At 37.6% G+C, this 22,420-nt stretch overlaps 1 protein-coding gene across 1 annotated transcript in view; it reads right to left on the reverse strand.

The window, feature by feature from the left end:
• The window catches only part of ZNF385B (zinc finger protein 385B), a gene marked incomplete at its 3' end in the record, with an annotated part of 619,213 nt that overhangs the window by 157,517 nt on the left and 439,276 nt on the right, over nt 1–22,420 (reverse strand). The window contains exon 4 of the mRNA XM_006864058.1: nt 8,383–8,525. Within this exon, the coding sequence (XP_006864120.1) occupies nt 8,383–8,525 (143 nt within the window). The remainder of the gene's footprint in view (nt 1–8,382; nt 8,526–22,420) is intronic.

Consider the following 22,420-nt stretch of genomic DNA (forward strand, 5'->3'; position numbering starts at 1 on the left):
ATATACTAATATCCTAAGAAATATGGAGTCCTGGTGTGGCACTGTGGGCTAATGTGCCAGACTACAAAGTCATTTGAACTACAAGGTTGGTGGTTCAAGCTCACCAGCTGTTCCTTGGAAACTCTATACCAGCTGCTCCTTGGAAACTCTATACAGGGTCACTATGGGTCGGAATTGACTCAACGGCACTTAACAACCACAAGAAATATGGAGCATACAAGTTTTTAATGACAGCAAAACACTATTAAGAGTGAAAAAAGATTCAAAGGTTAAAAATCCACACTTGGGTTTACTATGACAGGTAAATGATTCTAAAAATCTATAATACTTAAAGAAAAATTAAAATAAAAGAATAATATATATTCAAATATTTTCTTACAAGGACTTCAAATTATATTTTAGCTTACTTGAGGCTTCTTTGCAAGAAACATGTGTTCATAACAAAGAAATTGTGATTTTGAGCTCTAGTAGCCTAGTTGTTATGAATCAGGCTGCGAACTGCACGGTCAGCAGTTTGAAACCACCAGCTGTTCTGTGGGAGAAAGATGAGGCTTTCTGCTCCCGTAAAGATTTACAGCCTCGGAAACTCTGTTCAGGGTAGCTATGAGTCAGAACCGATTCCAGGGCACACAGCCACTACCACCAAATAAATGTTGTGAACATTATATGAATATATCATACGAATAGAACTTAACATAGAACACGTACCTATTCTATTTTGGAATTTCTGTCTTTTGGGTTTCTGTAATAAACATATTACTATTTCTACTGTAAGTAAGAAAAATGCAAATATTAATTGATATTGCTTAGCTATATAGATGGGAGTGCTGGTGTGGCGCTGTTGATTAATGCGCTGGACTATAGAGTCGGTCTGAGTTGCAAGGTCAGTGGTTCAAGCTCCCCTACTGCTCCTCAGAAACCCTGTACAGGGTCGCTGTGGGTTGGAACCAACTCGACGGCACTTACCAACAACAACAACTATATATAACCCAGAATCTCAAAGGGTCTAAAATGAAAAAGTAAATGGTAAACATGTAGATCATTTCACAGCTTGTCATGAACAGATCCGTATTTGTGCCCATTCCAAAGAGAGGTGACCCAATGGAATGCTGTTATCATTGGACAATCTCTTTGATATCCCATGCAAGTAAAGTTTAGCTAAAGGTAATACAGAAAACAGCAGCAAGCATACATTGACAGAGAACTTCCAGAGGTTCAAGCTGGATTCAGAAGAGGCCGTGGAATAAGAGACATCATTGCTGATGTCCGATGGATCTTGGTTGAAAGCAGAGAATATCAGAAAGATGTTTACCTGTGCTTTATTGACTATGCAGAGGCTTTCAATTGTGTGGATCATGACAAGCTATGGACAACATTGCGAAGTATGAATATTCTGGAACACTTAATTGTGCTCATGAGGACTCTGTACCTGGACCAAGAGGCAGTTGTTCGAACAGAACAAGGAAACACTGGATGGTTTTAAATTAAGAAAGGTGTGTGACAAGGTTGTATTCTTTCACCATACTTATTCAACCTGTATGCTGAGCAAATCATCTGAGAAGCTGAGTTATATGAAGAACAAGGTGGCATCAGGATTGGAAGAAGACTCATTAACAATCTGTGATATGCAGATGATACAACCTTGCTTGCTGAAAGTGAAGAGGACTTAAAACATTTACTGATGAAGATCAAAGAGCACAGCCTTTGGTATAGATTGCATCTCAATGTCAAGAAAACAAAAATCCTCAGTACTACTAGACCAATAAACAACATTCTTAACAATGAAGAAAAGATTGATGTTGTCAAGGACTTCATTCTTCTTGGATCAACTATCAACACTCAGGGAAGCAGCAGTCAAGAAATCAAATGGCGTATTGCATTAGGCAAATCTGCTGCACAAAACCTTTTTAAAATGTTGAAGAGCAAAGATGTCAGCTTGAAGACTAAGGTGTGCCTGACCCAAGCCATGGTGTTTTCAATAACCTCATATGCATGTGAAAGCTGGACAGTGAATAAGGAAGAGCAAAGAAGAATTGATGCTTTTGAGTTACGGTGTTAGAGGAGAATATTGAAAGTGCCATGGGCTGCCAAAGAACCAACAGATCCGTTTTGGAAGAAGTGCAGCCAGAGTGCTCTTTGGAGGCCAAGATGGCCAAACTTCATCTTTCATACTTCGGATATGTTGTAAGGAGGGACCAGTCGCTAGAGAAGGATATCATGTTTGGTAAGGTGGAGGGTCAGAGAAAAAGAGGCAGACCCCCAACAAGATGGACTGGCCAAGTGGCAGCATCGATGGACTTAAGGGTGGCAACAATAGTGAGGTTGGCCCAGGATTGGGCAGTGTTTCTTTCTGCTGTGCATAGGGTCGCTATGAGTCGGTACCGACTCAACAGCACCTAAAAACAACAACGTGCATGATTCAAAGACTCATACAATGATTTGGGACTTAGAAATACATATGCACATTTAGAAATACTCTCTATTTTGGGTCATCTGTCTGGAAAATATAATTTCAAGGTAGGTGTAAAAATCAGATTGTTTTTCACAAAAATAAGATTATTGAGCCTCTTGAGCAGTGACCTCCATTGTACTCAAACTTTCCTGGAGCAGTCATAAAAACATGGCAGAACTCACAAAGACATTTCAAATAAATAGGCACGCAAAACACATGTCAATCAACAAAGAAATTGACAGGTGACTGTGGACAAGAGGCTACTCCTGATTACAGCTACTGTTCTGGAGACTCACACAGATTCATCAGTGCATGTATGTAATATTGGACTGTTGCAAAAAGACATTATATATATCGCATGAGTTATTATGTGTGTGAATGTGTCATCTAAATGAATTTATCTGATCTGAGTAAGTTGCTAATAATCATCTTGATAAATATACAACTTATTTTAATTACTAAAAAAAGTCTCTTCTTAAACATAATAAAACACTGTTATCCCAGTTGTTTGTGAAGGAGGCTGATTCTAATGAGAGAAACAATTGTACATGTTTTGGCTGTTCCCAAAACATTATATACAATAATTAAAGGATGACCATGGAAAATTTGATAAGCAAAATGTGAATAAAATAATAAAAATAAGTTTACTCAAATTAAAAAAAAAATCATTCTGTTTGAACTTTCTTAACTGCTAAATTCAGAATTTCAGTAACTTTGCCTGTGTTTCTTGGTTTTTATTATCATGTGTTTTTCAAGTATATTCTATTTCTTTTAAGTTTCTTGGACACAAAGTTATACTTTATTTCCTTTGTTTACCCTCTTCTCCAAACACTTTTGTACACATATTATATGCTCATAACTAAAAGCTTTGATTCTTAACTTAATGCTCTTGAGACTAGGGTCTAGAACAAAGTATTTAGTAGAGACTTGTCAGTCTCCATACCAACCACCCAGCAGAGCTGGATAAAAGCATATAACTAGTTATTGTCTTTAGATTAAAAAAAAAAAAAAGGCATTTCTCAGTAAAATAGTAATAAAAGTAAATGCCTAGATTTATCATCTGGTATTTAGAAGAGCCTCTAAAGTATTGAGCACGGAAAATCAAGGACTTGGGACCATTTCCTCTCTTCCTTTCTTTCAAGAATTTTATTGAGTACCTTCTCTAGCCTTCAAACATACAAGGATAAAAAAGACATAGTCTCTATATTCAGGATTTGTACTCAGAGGCACAGGGAGAGTAATGAACATCCAGGAGCAATCTCTAAATTTGTGTAAAATCAACTAACCCCTTTCCAAGGTAGGTGTGAGGGTGGGTGGATAGGAGTGATCCACTACCTGGCCTTACCTGGCTCCTTCTTGGACTTGTAACCAGGGGCAAGTGTTTCCCACTGTCCCACCTCATTATGCCTGTCATTCTAGTGATGATATTCAGTTAATTTTACACTATGGTGTGACAATTGTTGTAACTGAGGTAATCTGGGGGTACTTTGGACACATGGGGCATGTGCATTTAAATCAGGTTTGAAGAGTCACAGATGACTTCTAATTAGAGTCCTAATTGTCAACTAGTATAAGGTGGGGTAGCATTGGTAGACGTAGGAAGACAGAGAAGCTTTGGATACAAATGCTGGCTCTTTAAAATTTATGTTTAGGATTGCAGAGATTTTTAACCACAGGTGATTCAGAACTCCCCCTCTCTAAGGTACAACTGCTGAGGCATTCAGATAACATCATTCTCTTGTCATGCTTCCTTGACAAAAGAAAAACACCCAGAAAAACAAACCCCCCAGCTGTCAAACCAATTCTGACTCTGAGTGACCCTGTAAGTCCAGTAGAACTGCTCCATAGGGTTTCCAAGACTACAATCTTTATGGAGTCCTGGTTTGGTACCATAGGATAATTACTCAACATCAAGGTTGGTTTGAACTGCAAGGCCAGTGGTTCAAACTCACCAGCCACTCCTCACACGGGGTCACTATGAGTTGGAACCGACTCGACAGCACACAACAACAACAATCTTTATGGAAGTAGACTGCCACATCTTTCTGCTACTGTGTTCGAACTGCCGGTCTTTTGGTTAGTGGCAGAGTGCTTTAACCACTGTGCCACCAGGGTTCTTTTCCTTGATATAGTGTTCTGTAGTTGTGTGCTATTGAGTCAGTTTTGACTCACAGTGACCCTGTATAGGATTTTCATGGATCAGCTGGTAGGTTTGAACCGCTGACCTTGAAGTTATCCTACAGCGCCACAGCAGTCATAAATTGTCAAGGATCCAACCTCTAGCTTTTCCATCCCATTTCTTTTTATAACTATACTTGGACAGTGTGTCAGTTATTTGCTTATTCTTCATTTAAAAACTGTCAGCAAGACTCAGTGAAAGCTGTGATGCATAGCTCTTCTTTGCATTGAACTTAGCATAGAAAAGTCATCTATCTATTTGATTTTAGAACATTAAAAAAATCCCATCTAATTCTTGCTGTTTCTCATGCAACATCATTATCCTCCACCATACATATAAAAAAAGGAAACCACTTTTATATTTAAAAAACCCTCTTAAATAGCAAAGCTTTGAACTTAGATACAATAAACACTAAACTGTGAGCCACAAGGTCCACAGTTCAAGTCTTCCACTGCTCTGATGGAGAATGATGAGCCTTTCTGCTCTCTGCAAGATTTAAAGCCTCAGAAACTGTATCTAGGGTCACTATGAGTCAAAACTGACTCCACAGCACTTAACAACAACAACAACATGACCTCAAGGTACTGCATTTTCATTCTTCTGCTAATAATGATGAGATTAAAACAGATCTCATCACTTGTATTTACTAATACTGTTGCTGCTAAGTGCCATTGAGTTGATTCCAGTTCATAGCAACCTTGTATAGAGTTTCCAAGACTTTAAATCTTTGTGGGAACAGAAAGCCTCATCTTTCCCCCACAGAGTGGCAGGCAGGCTTGAATAGTGGACTTTATGGCTTGCAGTCCAGAGCTTATCTTTTGAAACCACCATGCTCTCTTACTAATATTAATATTGATTAAAAATAAAGTGACATGGCTGCATCCACTATTGTTTTCAAAGGCCAAATAGAGTATTCAGTAGAATATACTAAATAAATTTGCCAGCAAGAAATTACAGCTGCTTTATATATTTATATACATATATATTCTGCTTGATAGATATTGTTTGGAGAAGTCTAGTTTACACATTCAAACATTTCTTCCTTTTTCTATTAAATGATTCTGCTGAAAACTATCTATCAAGCTTCCTGAAAAAAAGCACAAAAGATGTCTGATTGAGCTTTGTTCACACTGAATGAGGTCGGAGGGGGTGTGGCTCAAAGAGGCAAGGAAGCGGAAGTGCCAGACATGAGTTTTGAAGTTAGAAGATTCCATTTCAAGCCTCAGTTCTTCCTTTACTAATTTTCATCATCTACATATAGGAAGAGTAATCATGGTCTACTAAAGTATTCAGTGACCTGAATCCTTTAAAGGATGTAAAACATCACATGTACATAATAATGCACTATATTTATTAGTATAATAATGTGTTGCTAGAAAAATATGGACAATGGCTTTTGTGCCCTAAGAGTCTATTGGGAGAGTTGGATACTTGAGTGGAAAAGCATATAAAAAACAGGATTAGCTTGATTTTAGCTGGAACTCAGTGAGAAATCATATGTATTCCCCTCATCCTGTACATTAATTTTTTTATAAGATGATAGAGGGACCTCTTGAAATGACTTAATTTTTAATATATTACCAGGAAGGCTCTTTCTAGCCAATACCCTGGACACAATAGAGAACGGAATAAACCCTGCATGGAAATTTTTGCTACATTCTTCACCTCAACCACACAGCATTTTAATTTGAAAATAGAAAGTTGATTTTTTTCTAAAAAAGGAAAAAATTAACTTCTGTTTTCAGTATTATTCTTTGAGCTTGCTCAAGTATATCATCACATTAACTGTTGTGCATGAAACAAAAAGGGCATATTAGTATATTGTAATTTCTGTATGATATTAATAGCTATTATTATTTAAAAAAACATGTTTTTATCTTAAAATTTATAAAAGCATTGTTTCCATTTTTCACTGCACTTAAAATCAGAGAATTTTATGCAGACATTTTGATTAATGGAACGAAGTGAGTTACAGAATAGTGGTAATCATGTGATCACAGTGAAAGGACAATTGTGATTGGATGCCTGTATAATGATGTCATAATAGATTTCTAGAAGTGGGCTGGAAGTGACAGCACTTGCCTCTAGGGAAGGCAGTAAGAGAGTATGTGGAAGCCAAGGATGGTGACTTTCTTAGTCAGCCTTGAATACTAATATTTTATCTGAATCTTTGGAATACTCACCCAGGTATTACTGATGTTTCTGATTTTGCCTTTTTAAGGATAATAAAACACATAGGGGTGATTACAATAGGAGTCATTTATGCCTAGCACGTCATCACTGCTGCTTCCTGATGGTGACTGGACTTCCCAGTGGCCACACATACTATATTCCCAATGCACATGAATAATAATAATAACACCTAGTGAACATTCTAAGAAGTATAACTTAATTCAGTGATGATCCAAATATCCTACATACATTTCACTAGAGGACACAGCAGGCATCCTTGAGTTCATACAAGCGATTGACAGGTATGGGAAGTGCTTTGGGAAGGTCACTCCTGGTAGATGAATCTGACCAAGGCAGGTGTGATTTATCTTACTGAGCCGCTCCACTGCACTAGAAATGATGCTCAACTTTTTATCCCTCTTCTCTTGTTTAACTGTTTGACTTGTCTCTGAAAAACCCAAAGACAAAAACATTCAACTGTGTACTCACTAAGTCAAGGCCAGTGGCTCTTTAAAGAGTTGGCTAATCCACTACCACCTAATTACCTCACAAAGTTAAGCCAGGATAGAAGGCCTGTCAGCAGATTGCATTTACAACCCTTGAAGGAAAAATCCTCTTTCTGTTTTCACTTCATACAGAAGATGTTTGCTAAAGGAAGCATTTGGCAGTACTTCAGATGCGTGCTGTCTGGTAGTGTTGATAATGCAATTCTTTTTTTGATTATGGTAGCATCTCTAATGCTGTATCACCCATGTTTCAGATCATGCCCAAACAGACTGTGTTTATTGACTGAACAGAAATAATTCATGCAATTGCCTCAACTGTTTAACCTTTTCCCTTGCTAGAAACTTAAAATCTGGCTACAGACTGATTTTACATTGAATGCTAGTGTTGAAAGATGTCATGCTCCACATGGTAAACCAACAAAATGTTCTTCATTCAAATAAAAGGCCAGTTGATCTGAGTGAAGGCAATTGGTAGGTTTGGGCAATTCATTAATATTTGTCATATGTTTTAATATGGATATTAAAGTAGTATACAGATAACTAATATGTAGCTTTAAAAGGTATGTTTTCTTTTAACTAAGAGAGTCAGAATCATATGATCTTAAAAGCTCCCAAATGAAAATCCCACTTATGGAGGACTACACTTTAAAATAGCTCCCAAATAAAAATGCACCTAGGGAGATAAAGTTTACAGGCATCCCCTCTTCCCTCTTTCTAATAGTAAGAAAAAAAAATCAATGTGGCTTGATACCACATTATGGTATTCTTTGGCATGTAATCGTCATCCCAGAAATGATACAGGTTTTCAAACTCCTAAAAAGTCTATCAAAATTGCACAGAGCAACAAGTGAAAAGTCACTGGAGGAAATATTTATAACATAAACATGCTGGCTATTGTTTGTACTGACTCCCAAGGGTGAAGTATCTTCTGATGCACAACTGAGCAGTGTAATCAATATATGGTTAACCAATATATGGTTTGGAAGCAGGCTGCCATCTATTGCCTATTTGCAATTATAATGAAAGGAGGAGATGGAGGAGGGTACAAATAAAATGAAAACGCATTTACTTACTGTGTTAAAGTTTGGAAAGAGCCCAACAGCAGAACTATTGTCCACTGGAAAAGACATAAATGGTTTGATATCCAGTGAAGGCTGCATCATCAGGGTCGGTGTGCGCACCAAAGCAGGCAGGGTAGTAGTGTGGCATGTACTGCCTGCCAAAAACAACAAAAAAGGAACTCAGTATCTTTTCCACAACCATCTCCTTCCCAAACCTAAGTTGCCAAAACAAGACCATTGAGCTGCAAGGACAAGTAACAAGGAAACCGCACAAGATGAGTAAATACAACGGAAAGGACCTTCTTTTTTGTCTAAGACAGTGATGCAGAATGTGTCCCTACAGCAAGGGTTAGGGCTGCTTGTCGTTGTTGTTATGGGCCGTGGAGTCGGTTCCAACTCATAGCGAACCTGTACAGGGTTTCTGAGGCTGTAAATCTTTACGGGAGCAGAAAACCTTGTCTTTCTCCAGCAGAACAGCTGGTAGTTTCGAACTGTTGACCTTGCAGTTCACAGCCCGATTTGTAACCACTATGCTTTAGGGCTGCTTAGAGGGAACGAATATACTATGTGCATGGGTTCTACAGCACGTGGCCCAGTGTGAGGATACCCTGTAGTCTGACAGGTTGCCTTTGACCAGACAAAAAATGCAGGAGAGCGAAGGCAGCACACTCAAGAAGCCAGAGGCGCTTTCCCATTCAGTCACTGAATGGCTAGTGGGCATGCTTTATGCAAATCAGAGATAAATACAGGGTTTTTACAAGGGGAAAGACCTTGGATACTTCTAGTTACTGCCTGCTCCCTGGAAAGCTATGACTCAAACAACTTATTTTCCACAAAAACAAACTGAACGTTATGCTCAGTTTGAGGGAATTAGGTAGTCTAGACATTAGAGAATGGGAAAGGGATGATTACGGCATGGGTGGGATCATGATATCAGAAGATAAGAAAGGTTGAGATAGGAACTCAAAAATTTGTTTTTAACTTTTCTAACAAACTTTGTATTATTATTAAGAGAAACTATCCCTTTTAACAAGGAACTCTGGTAGTATAGTGGTTATGAATTGGGCTGTGAACCACAAGGTCAGCAGTTCGATACTACCAGCTGTTCCGTGGGAGAAAGATGAGGCTTTCTGCTCCCATAAAGATTTACAGCCTCGGAAACCCTATACAGGGTCACTAGGAGTCGGAACCGACTCCATGGCACATAACAACAACAACATCCCTTTTAACAGTTATATTAGCGATCTCATCTTTAGATATTTAGTTTAACTCATGACTGTTATTGTTAAGTGCCTTCAAGTTGGTTATGACTCATAACAACCCTGTATAGGGTTTCTAAGGAGTGGCTGATGAATTTGAACTGCTGACCTGGTGATTCAAACTTACCTTAAGGTCCCGTGCATTATCTGACAGCACTATGCCATGACTCCAACCCATGACGAGGAGGTTTAAAACATTCACTAGTCGCAAGAATTTTTTTTTAATCCATAGCATCTGGGAGTGAGGTTCTGATCTACCCCTCTTCCCTTTATTATTAGTCTATAATTTGACAGCTTTATTGAGAAATTCACTCAACACACAATTCAACCTTTAAAGTACATCATTCAATGTTTCTTAGTACATACACTGAGCTGTACAACCATCACCACCATCAATTTTAGAAAAGGACACCACCCCTAGAAGACACACTGCACCCAACAGTAGTTACTCTCCATTTCCTTCCAATCTCCTTGTTGTTGTTAAGTGCTGTTGAGTCGGTTCCGACTCTTAGCAAACTTGTATAACGTTTCCAAGAAGTGACTGGTGCTGTTAGCTGTTCAGTGCTTAACCTACAGCGCTACATCAGGACTTCCCCAGGCACCCCCAAATCAATTTTGTCTCTATGTTATTGTTGTTAGGCACCGCTGAGTACATCTCAACTCACTGCAACCTTATGCACACACACAAAAAAACCTATGCCATCATCACAATCCTTGTTAAATTGAGTCCATTGCTGCTGCCACTGTATCAATCCACCTTGTTGGGGGGTGTCTTCCTCTTTTTCGCTGACATTTCACTTTACTTAGAATGATATCCCTCTCTAGGGACTGGTCCCTCCTGACAATATGTCCAAAGTATGACAGATGAAGTCTTGCCATCCTACTTTGCAAGGAGCATTCTGGTTTTACGTTTTCCAACACAGATTTGTTCGTTCATCTAGTAGCCCATGGTACTTTAAATATCCTTCTACAACACCAAAACTCAAATGCATCAACTCTGTGGTCTTCCTTACTCACTGTCCAACTTCCACATACATATAAAGTGACTGAAAATATCATGGTTTGGGTCAGGTGCACCTTAGTCCAAAAGCTGACACCTTAAAGAGGTCTTGTGAAGCAGATGTGCTTTGTGTCTTTGACAACTTCAACCTTTTCTCCATTTAACCTGATGTTATTTATTGCTCTCATGGTGAGAATTTTCGCTTTCTTTGCATTGAGGTAAAAACCATAATGAAGGCTGTGTTCTTTGATCATCAGTATTTTAAGTCTTTTTCATTTTCATCAAGTAAGACTGTATCATCTTTTCATCACAGATTCCTAATGAATCAACCTCCACTCCCGATGCCATGTTCTTCGTCATGTAATCCAGCTTCTCAGATTATTTGATCATTACACAGATTGAATTAGTATGGTGAAAGACTACTACCCTGTTGCACACCTTTCCTGATTTTAAACCATTCAGTGTCCCCTTGTTCTGTTTGAATGACTGCCTCTTGGTCTATGTTGAAGTTTCTCATGAGCACAGTTAAGTGTTCTGGAATACTTATACTCCACAATGTGGTCTATAGCTTGTCATGATCCACATAGTTGAAAGTCTTTGCATAGTCAATAAAGCACAGGTAAACATCTTTCTGGTATTCACTGCTTTCAGCCAAGATCCATCTGATGTCAGCAATGATATCTCTCGTTCCATGTCCTCATCTGAATCTGGTTTGAAGCTCTGGCAATTCCTTGTCAATGTAATGTTGCAGCCATTTAAAAATTATATTTGGCATAATTTTATTTGCATGTGATATTAATGATATTGTCTGATGATTTCCACATTCTGTTGAGTCACCTCTCTTTGAATGGGCCCAAATATGAATCTCTTACAGTCAGTTGACCAGGTCTTCCAAATTTCCAATAAGTTGACTAGGTCTTCCAAACTTCTTGGCATAGATGAGTGAGTGCATCCAGTGCTGCATCAGTTTGGTGAAAGATGTCAATTTGTAGTTCATCAATTTTTGAAGCCTTGTTCTTTTGCCAATGTCATCAGTGCAGCTTAGATTTCTACCCTCAGTTCCATTGTTTTTTGATCATATGCTACCTCTTGAAATGGTTGAACATCACTATTTCTTTTAGTTACAGAGATTTTTGTTGCATTCCTTCTATCTTCTTTTGATGCTTTCTATATTCAACATTTTGCCCAATGAATCTTTCAGTATTTCAAGTCTAGGCTTGATTTTTTTCCTCAGTTCTTTCAGCTTGAGAAATGCTGAGTTTTCTAACTCCAGATATTTGTACATTTCATTGTAATATTTTTGTATTCTTGAGCTGCTCTTTGAAATTTTCTGTTCAACTTCTTTATCTCTTTATGTTTTTCATTTGCTTTAGTATGTCAATACTGGAAAGCAAGTTTCAGAGTCTCTTTTGTCATCCATTTTTGTATTTTCTTTCTTTCTTGCCTTAATGACCTTTTGCTTTCTTCTTGTATGATGTTCTTGATGTCATTCCACAATTCAGTCATTAGTGTCTAATGCATCAATCTGTTCTTCTGTTCTTGAGATGATCTCTAAATCCAGGTGGAATATGTCCAAGGTCATATTTTAGTTCTCACAGACTTGTTTTTAATTTTCTTCAGCTTCAGCCTGAACTTACATATGAGCAGTTGATAGTTTATTCCAGTCAGCTCCTGGCCTTGTTTTGTATGATGTTATGAAATCTTTTCACCGTCTCTTTCCACAGATGTAACCAATTTGATATCTGTGCATTCTATCTGGTGAAGTCTATGTGTACAATCTTTTATGTTGTTTAAAAAAAGAATTTGCAATGAAGAAGTCACTGGTCTTGCAAAATTCCATGTTTTCCCTAGCATCATTTCTATCACCATGGCCATTTTTTCCAACTACTTCTCCTTCCTCTTTGATTCCAACCTTTGCATGCTAATTACTAGTAATTATCAACATCAAATCTCTAAATATTTACCTAATTTGGACATTTCACCTAAGTGGACTCATATAATACAAGGTGTTTGGTTTCTTTCACTTAGCATAATGCTTTTGAGGTTCCTTTTTATGACTGGATACTATTTCATTTTATGGGTACACCACATTTTATTTATCCAATAATCAGCTGATAAATATTTGGGTTGTTTTTACTTTTGGCTATTATTAATAAAGCAGATATGAATATTCATGTACAAGTTTTTGTGTAAACATGTTTTTAATTCTCTTGATTATATACCTAAGGGTAGAATTGTTGGGTTATATACAGTAACCCTTTGGTTTTAGCCTTTGATGAGCAGTCAGACTGTTTTCCAAAGAGCTGAATCATTTTATATTAACACCCATAGGGTACATGGAGTTAAATTTCACTTGGTGTGACTGCATAGGACCAAACAAAAAAATCTATGCCTAAATTCCCCTACTGACTTCAAGAAGAAATTAGAAGCATGGGAAAATGTTTTAACTATTAAAATTTTCACAAGTCTTTCTACACAGTATTCTGAAATCATTAAAATTTCTATTTCAATGAAACTTTTTTTTTGTTTTTTTGGTGATGAGTTTCTGTAATAAGTGCTGCATCATATTTCAAGTCATTCTCGAACATTATAGGAAATAGTGTTAATGGAATGTCATAGCTCATTTACATTGATCCTAAAAACAGAAAAAGAGTGAAAGGTGCCTGATGTATTTATCTGTAATGGCAAATTTTTGGAGCAACACTATCCATTAGGGACTATAGAATAAGGTTCAGCAAAAAGAGAATCTGCCAACAGTATATATCAAAGAGTGATTATTTTTCCTGATGCCAAAGCCAACACTCTGATCTCAGTATGGCATTCATATAATCACCTTGTATTTAAATACATATTGTACTTCTAAATAGGTAATGTTACATCCATTGCTAACTTTTGTGCAATCAAAGATGATGTATTAAAATAGCATGCCAAATGTTTACAAAGCATTTATTTAAAAATATTTTAAAAGCTTTACTTTAGAAGTCTTAGCTAAATTTGAAAACAGATATTTCTTCATTACACCAATGCCTTTTGGAATTTATTATTTTTGTTGTTATTTATTGCTGTTAAGTCAGTTCCATGTCACAGTGACCCTATGAGTATAAGGTTTCTGAGGAGCGACTGGTGGATTTGAACTGCCAACCTTTGGCTAACAGCCTAGTGCTTATTACCACACATAATATTACTGCAACTATTAAAAATCTAAAACATAAAGAATATTTATAAAAAGGCACACTACTTAAAGTTGCCTGATGAACAGAATTATTTTGCCATCTTTGCCATGGTAGTTTTCCCCAGGAGAAGCAAGTTTCTTTCTCTAAGCCTACAATGGTGGCTCTGATAACACTGTGGAATACAATGTCCCGAGGGCCTGGTAACAGTTTCTCTGTACAAACAAACTCAAGTCAAACAGAAAGAAGCATGGAACTTGACAAACAGATTGCTCCATCAACAAAGGTCAGAATGCGCCATGATTTCCCCTTTACCCAATCAAATTTCTATGCTAATAAAGACAAGGCCTGAGATCTACTTAACTGCCACCATTCATTAGCATAAAAACGTAGCAGCTGTTTACCATTTCATTAGCATTTTAATGACAGACAATTTTCCACGTTAAACACAGATTGTTTTAAAGTACTTGTAGATCTTCTGCGTAAATATAAAGTGATATTTTCATCAATTCCCTCATCGCAGTCTTCCTGTTTTCACTTTTAAAAACCTGCTTTTTAATATTGATTTACCAAGACTGACTGCTTCAATGGAGCATTTGCAAATGAAAAACGGGATAAAGTGTTGTTTGTTTCACACAGGTTAATTTGTGCTCTCATCTCTCAGATACCTTATTTCAGATTTTGCAGCTTTTGCTGTTGGTGTGTTCCCTCAAGTCCAGGGAACCCTATAAGAACTGCCCCATAGGGGTTTTCACTCACCTCAGGGTGCCCTTAAATCAGCAGGAGATACAAGCAGGAGCTTGATGAAATGCATTGTGCCTTGCAGAAAACTGATCAATTTCTCTAAATTTCAAGGATGTGTTGAGGAAAAAAAGCACCAAATAGTGCTAAGCAAGTATATGAATCTCAAGAGAGATGTAATACAACCTTTACATTGCTGATCTCATGGAACAGAACTGATCTTGGTGTGTTGTATGAAGTCGTTGGCAACTTGTATGATGGTAGATACCTCCTTGTAGTTCTCTTTCGGAACGCAGGCTATAAGCTGGTATATGTCATAATGAATTGAGTTACAATAGAGTTCCACCTTATTTCATAATGAGATTTTTAATGTCACCTATGGTGTGGCGCCATAGGACAAGCACTCGACCTGAAGATTGGATTGAACCGCAAGGCCGAGCATTCAAACTCACCAGCTGCTCCTCGGAAACTCTATACAGGATCACTGTGAGTCGGAACCGACTCAATGGAACTTAATAACAGCAACAACAACAATTTGTATGTCTTTATCAAACTCCCTGTACTAAAACTAAATACACACACATAAGATGGCATACCCCCATGATCTAATAGTCACTCTTCTCTCCATGGAAATTCCATATATCAATATATTCTCTCATAACAATGCAATTAATTTTCCTCCCACAAGTTTCATTTTGATGATAAAATACAGGTGGTATTCATCTATGGCTATAAAACTAATAATATATGAAAGACTACTCACCACTATTATAAGGAATTACAAAGAAAACTATTGTCTCAGCCAACAAAAGAAGTGCCTTAACTTGTCAGTGGATTATATCATAATCCATCACAAACAAACCTCCCTTGAGGGGAAGATGATACTTAAAATGATTGCCTTAGTCATCTTGAAGGGCCATTTGGGTTATGGGTTTGAAGCTTCCTGTGGCTTTATAGGATCAGCAGGGGACTTCGAACCACAAGGCTGTCAGTTCCAGCCCACCAATTGCTCCTCAGAAACCCTATACAGGGTTGTTGTGAGTCTGAATTGATTTGACAGCACTTAAAAACAACAACAGTGCCTCTTCTACATGTTCTATATCAGAAACAAGCAAAATGCCTAATTCTTCGAAGGAAGGGTATCAAACTCATAGTAAATCTGTATGAAGAAGCATTTTGAGAATGGGATAAAATCTGTATCTATTTTATGTCATGCAGAAGTAGCTCTTTCTGTCATTATTTTGTATGCTACTTTCAGTGAGTGCTGAAATAAAGCAATATCGTAAAAAAATCTATCATGGGCAAGGATGGTACATGAAAAATGTAATCAGTGTCACCAAATTGCACAGGCAGAAATTGTTGAATTGCTTTATGTTGACTTGTGTATATTTTTACAATTAAAAATCTGATCAGGACAATTATAAACCTAAACCAAATCAAACCTGTTGTGTTTGAGTTGGTTCCAACTAATAGAAGTCCTGGTGTGGTGCTGTAGGTAATGTGCTGAACTGCAAGGTCCATTTGAACTGCAAGGTCAATGGTTCAAGCTTACCAGCCGCTCCTCAGAAACCCTATACAAGGTCGCTATGAGTCAGAACTGACTCTATGGCACTTAACAACAACAACAACATAGCAACCATACAGGACAGAGTAGAACTGCCTCATAGTATTGCCAAGGTTGTAATCTTGATAGGAGCAAATTGCCATATCTTTGTCTGGCAGAATTCTTGGTCTTGGTGAGTTCAAACTGACAACCTTTTGGTTGGCAACCAAGTGCTTAACCACTGTGTGACCAGGACTTCTTAAATGTCAATTATTTTGTTGTTGTTAAGTGCCATCGAGTCAGTTTCAACTCATAGAGACCCTGTATAAGGCTTCTGAAGAGGAGCTGGTGGTTTGAACTGCTGACTTTGTGGTTCACAGTCCAATACTTTTCCTACGGTGCCACACGAGATGTCCATTGTAGGAATTGCAAAATTTCTTCCAAGAAATAAAATGAATGGCATTTCAGATATTCTGCTAAACTTTTAAACTATCCTGTTTTACTGCTTCCTCCTCTTTCTTGGACTGTGTCCTGCGTATCTCTCCCACTCTTACTAGAACAATCAGAAGGTGAGACTCACTTCTGCTACTTCTCTAGCTAATCGTTTCCATTCTTTCATCAATGTGCCATCTGATGAAAACAAATGTCCCAAGAGACCATCAATCTTGGCCTCATGGAGTTGGCTAAGAAAATGAAGGATGTGACTGAGTAAAAGTTTTGCTTCTGAAAAACCCACACAATAATAATGCTAGAGATAACATTTTTATAGTTCATACCAGTCTCCAAGCACTGATATATAAGGGGGCGGCACCAAAAAGTTCATGGAAAAATTCCATCATCTTTCAATTTGATTTTTCCACAAGCTTTCTGATACATACGTATGTTGTTAAGTGCTGTTGTGTTGGTTCTATTCTAACTCAATGTGACCCTGTATGGGTTTCTGAGGAGTGAATGATGGGTTTGAACCACCGACCTTGCTGTTCAAACCAATCTTGCTTTCCAATGCTTAGCCAACAGTGCCACATCAGGACTCCATTATATTATACAGACATACATGTTATTGTTAAGTGCCGTTGAGACTGTTCTGACTTACACCAATTCTTTATACGGTTTCCGAGGCTATAATCTTTGTGAAGGAGCCCTGGTAGTATAGTGGGTTACAAACTGGGTGGCTAATTGCAAGGTTAGTGGTTCCAATTGACCATTTGTATCATGAGAGGAAGATGAGGCTTTCTGCACCTCTAAAGGTCATAGACTGGGATCACTGTGAGTTAGAACCGACTTGACAGGACACGACAATCACAAACAACAAAGCTTTGTAGGAGTAGAAAGCTTCAGTTGTCACCCGTGGAGCAGCTAATGGGCTCAAACCAAAGGTCCTGTGGTCAGCAGACCAGTGTATATCCTACAGAGCCACTGGACTCCCTTATACATACATTGTTGTTGTTAGATGCCATCAAGTCAATACTGACTCATAACGACTTTACACACAGCAGAATGAAACACTGGCAGATCCTGGGCCAACCTCACGACTGTTGCCACACTTGAGTCCATTGATGCTGCCACTTAGCCAATCAATCTCATTGGGGTCTTCTTCTTTTTCTCTGACTCTCCACCTTACCAAACATGATATCCTTCTCTAATGACTGGGCCCTCCTGACAATATGTGCAAAGTATGAGAGATGAAGTTTGGCCATCTTGGCCTCCAAGGAGCACTGTGGCTGAACTTTTTCCAAAATGGATCTATTGGTAATTTTGGTAGCCTATGGCACTTTCAATATTCTCCTTCAACACTATAACTCAAAAGCATCAATTCTTCTATGGTCTTCCTTATTCACTGTCCAGCTATTGCATGCTATGTGAAGTACGAGCTATGCAAAGTGTAGCAAGATGCTTAAACTCTTCGTTACTTACTTTATCATTGATAAAATAAGGTTAATAGTATACTATACACATACATATGCACATTTAATTCTCACAATAATCTGATAAACAAGGTACTACTAGCCTTATTTTATCACGAAGAGTTTAAGCATCTTGCTACACTTCACATAGCTTGTACATGGAGAAGTCAGCATTCAAACCCAGGTTATTTAATTGTTCTAACTACTGTGCTATGTAAAGTGAAAAGCAGCAAAACATTTCTCTTATATTGACATATCCTCCAGCTATACATAGGAACATTTTATTATGAAACTAAAAGATTTAAAATGCTGAAACTTATAAAAAAACATTTCTATCTAGATGATTGCACTTCATAGTGACACTACAGGACAGAGTAAACTTCTCCATAGGATTTCCCAGGCTTATAAATCTCTGTGGAAGCAGATTGTCATGTCCTTTTCCCACAAAGAAACTGATGGACTCAAGCCAGCAGGGTTTTCAGTCAGTGAAGAGTACTTAACTACTGGACCACCACTTTGAACCTTCTTTGTCATGGTTATTATGTGCCATCGAGTCAGTTCCATCTCAGCAACCCTATGCACAACAGAAAGAAGTACAACCAAGTCCTACTCCATCCTCACGATTTTTGTTACGCTTCAGTCTGTTGCTGCTGCACTGTGCCAATCCATCTTCTTGGGGATCTTCCTCTTTTTTCTGATCCTCTAATAAGCATGATGTCCTTTTCCAGGGACTGGTCCTTCCTATAATATGTTCACAGTATGAGACACAAAGTCTAGGCATCCTGTCTTCTCAGGAGCATTCTGGCTGTGCTTCTTTCAAGACAGATTTGTTTGTTCTTCTGACAGTTCATTGGACTTTCAATATTCTTCAACACCATTAACTCAAATCAATTCTTCTATGGTCTTCCTTATTTACTTACTGTCCTACTTTCACATGCATGTGAGGCTATTGAAAATACCATGGCTTGGGTCAAGTGCACCTTAGTCTTCAAACTGATATCTTTGCTCTTGAACACTTACTTTAAAGAGGTCTTATGCAGCAGATTTTGCCTAATGCAATATGCCATTTGAATTCTCAACTACTGCTTCCAAGAGTGTTGATTATGGATCTAAGCAAGATTAAATCTTTGCCAATTTCTATCTTTTCTCCATGTATCTTGATGTTATTTATTGGTCCAATGATAAGGATTTTTGTTTTCTTTACATTGAGGTGCAGCCCATACCAAAGGCTTTGATTTTCATCAGTAAGTACTTTAAGTTTTCTTCCCTTTCAATAAGCAAGTTTGCATCATCTACATATCTTAGGTTGTTAATAAGACTTCCTCCGATCCTGATGTCATGTTTTTCTTCATAGAATCCAGCTTCTGAGTTTATTTGCTGAACATACAGATTGAATACAGATTATGAAAAAGTACAACCCTGGTGTGCACCTTTCCTGATTTTAAACTATTCAACACCCCTTTGTTCTGTTGGAATGACTGCCTCTTTATGTACAGGACTCTGGTGAGCACAATTAAGTATTTTGGAATACTCATTCTTTCCAATGTTATCTATAGTTTGTCATGATCTGTACAGTCCAAAGCCTTTGCATAGTCAATACAGCACAACTAAACATCTTTCTGGTATTCTCTGCTTTCATCCATGACGATGCAGCTGACATCAGCAATGATATTCCTTGTTCTATGTCCTCTTCTGAATCTGGCTTGAGTTTCTGGCAGTTTCCTGTACTTTGCAGCCATTTTTAATTATCTTCAGAATAATTTTACTTGCATATATTGATAGTATCTGACATTTTCTGCATTCTACTGGGTCACCTGTTGTTGGAACTGGAACACATATAAATCTCTTCCACTTAGTTGACCAGGTAGTGGTCTTCCAAATTTCTTGACATGGATGAGCGAGGTCCTCTAGTGCTGTATCAATTTGTTGAAAGATTTCATTTTGTATTCCATCAATTTCCGGAGTCTTGTTTTTGCCAATACCTTCAGTGCAACTTGTACTTCTTTCTTCAGGACCATTGTTTCTTGATCATAGGCTACCTCCTGAAATGGCTGAACATCGACCATTTGTTTTTGGAACAATGACTCTGCATATACCTTCCATCTTCTTTTGATACTTTCTGTGTCATGCACTATTTTGCCCATGGAATCCTTCAATATTGAAACTCAAGGTTTTAAATTTTCTTCAGTTCTTTCAACTTGAGAAATTCTGAGCATCTTCTTCCCTCTTGGTTGTCTAACTCCAGGTCATTGCACATTTCATTATACTTGACTTTGTCTTCTCAAGCTGCCCTTTGGAATTTCATTTTCAGCTCTTTTACTTCCACATTTCTTCCATTCACCTTAGCATCTTTACACTGGAAAGTAAGTTTCAGAGTCTCCTCTTAAATCTATTTTGGTCTTTTCTTTCTTTTCTGTCTTGTTCGTGACCTTTAGCTATCTTTATGGATTACGTTCTTGATGTCTTCACTTAACTCTTCTGGTCTTCAGTCATAGTGTCTAAGCAGAAAAATCTGTTCTTGAGAGGGTCTCTAAATTCAGTTGGGATATAGTCAAGGTCATATTTTGTCTTTCATGAACTTGTTTTATTTTTCTTCAGCTTCAGCCTGGACTTGCATATGAACAATTTATGGTCTGTTCCAAAGTTGGCACCTGATCTTGTTTTGGCTCATGATATTTAGTTTTTCTACAACCTCTTCTCAGAGCTGTAGACAGTTTGATTCTACTGCAGAAGATTGGTAAGTCTTCCTGGTAGGTGTGTAGATATTATCCTATCACAGACCATATGGTATTTCAAGTTAGATCTTGAAATTTTCTTTTTGATGATGAATGCTATGCCATTCCTCTTGAATTCGTTGTTCCTCTAATATTACACCACACAAACTGTCAGATTCAAAATGACCAATACCAGTCTAGTACAGATCACTAATGGCTAGAATATTGATTTTTATTGGTTACATCTCATTTTTGACACCTTCTAATTTTCCTAGATTAACACTTCATACACCCCATGTTCTGATTATTTATGGTTTGCAGTTATAGTTCTAATTTTCCTAGATTAACACTTCATACACCCCATGTTCTGATTATTTATGGTTTGCAGTTATAGTTCCTCATTTTCTGTTGAGCTCCATCAACTACTGACAGCCCCTAAAGCTTTACCCATTTGCGTAATTATGGTGAACTCTACTTCGAAGAGGCAGCTCTTCTTCAGTTGTATTTTGTGTGCCTTTCAGCCTAAGGAGCTCATCCTCCAGCACTGTATCTGATGATTTTCTGGTGTTTTCATAATGATTTAAATGAATGAACATTCAGAAACAGTCTACCTCTCCATCTTCCTAGTCTGTCTTACACTGGTATTTAAAATATCAGTGGCATAGCTTCCAGCATCACAACAACATGTAAGCTACAACAGTATGACAAACTGACAAAACAGGTGAACTTTCTAGTAGATATAATTCCCATCTTGGAATTAGTTGAACTTTTTATTTGACATTAATAAAGTGTATGATACATAACTGAAAAATATAAGACTTTTTAAAATGCGACATAAGATCTGTGTTCTAGCATATATTTATTTCAAATAACTTCAAATACTCAAATAATTTAATAAATACCTATGGGAACCTTATAGCTATTGTTAAGTGCCACTGAGTAGCATCTGACTCATAGTGACCCTATATAGGGCTTACAACTGCTGACCTTGCAGTTCAAACCAACTTTGCAGTCCAGAGCATTAACTCCCAGTGCCACACCAAGACTTCTGCTATAGAGATAACAAATTGAATCAGGCAGAACTTATTATGCTTTTTAAAAGAAAATACAAAAATAATAAAAACAGCAACTACTACCACTTGTGAGGTTGGCCCAGGGTTGGGCAGTGTTTCATTCTGTTGTGCATCGGGTTGGTATGAGTCTGTATTGACTCGATGGCACCTAACAACAATAACAACAACTACCACTTCATAAGATTCTGGTCTATGCCAGGCACTACATTATATGATTTGTGAGTCTTATTTTACTAAATTATAATGTAACTCTATGGTGTTTTGCAAGTAAAATTTTGCTAAAGATATAAAAAGCACGGCTGCAAGCATACATTGACAGACAACTTCCAAAGGCTCAACCCAGATTAAGAAGAACATGTGTAATTAGGGATATCATTGGTGATGTCAGACTGATCTTGGCGGAAAACAGAGAATACCAGAAAGATGTTTACCTGTGCTTTATTGACTATTCAAAGGCTTTCAACTGTGTGGATCATGACAAGCTATGGACAACATTGCTGAGAATAAGTATTCTGGAATACTTAATTGTGCTCATGAGGAATGTGTACATAGATTAAGAGTCAGTTGTTCGAACAGAACAAGGGATCACTGAATAGTTTAAAATTAGGAAAGGTATACACCAGTGTTATATTCTTTCACCATACTT

The sequence above is a fragment of the Chrysochloris asiatica genome, unplaced genomic scaffold (assembly GCF_000296735.1).
Source record: "Chrysochloris asiatica unplaced genomic scaffold, ChrAsi1.0 scaffold00059, whole genome shotgun sequence".
Lineage (NCBI taxonomy): Eukaryota > Metazoa > Chordata > Mammalia > Afrosoricida > Chrysochloridae > Chrysochloris > Chrysochloris asiatica.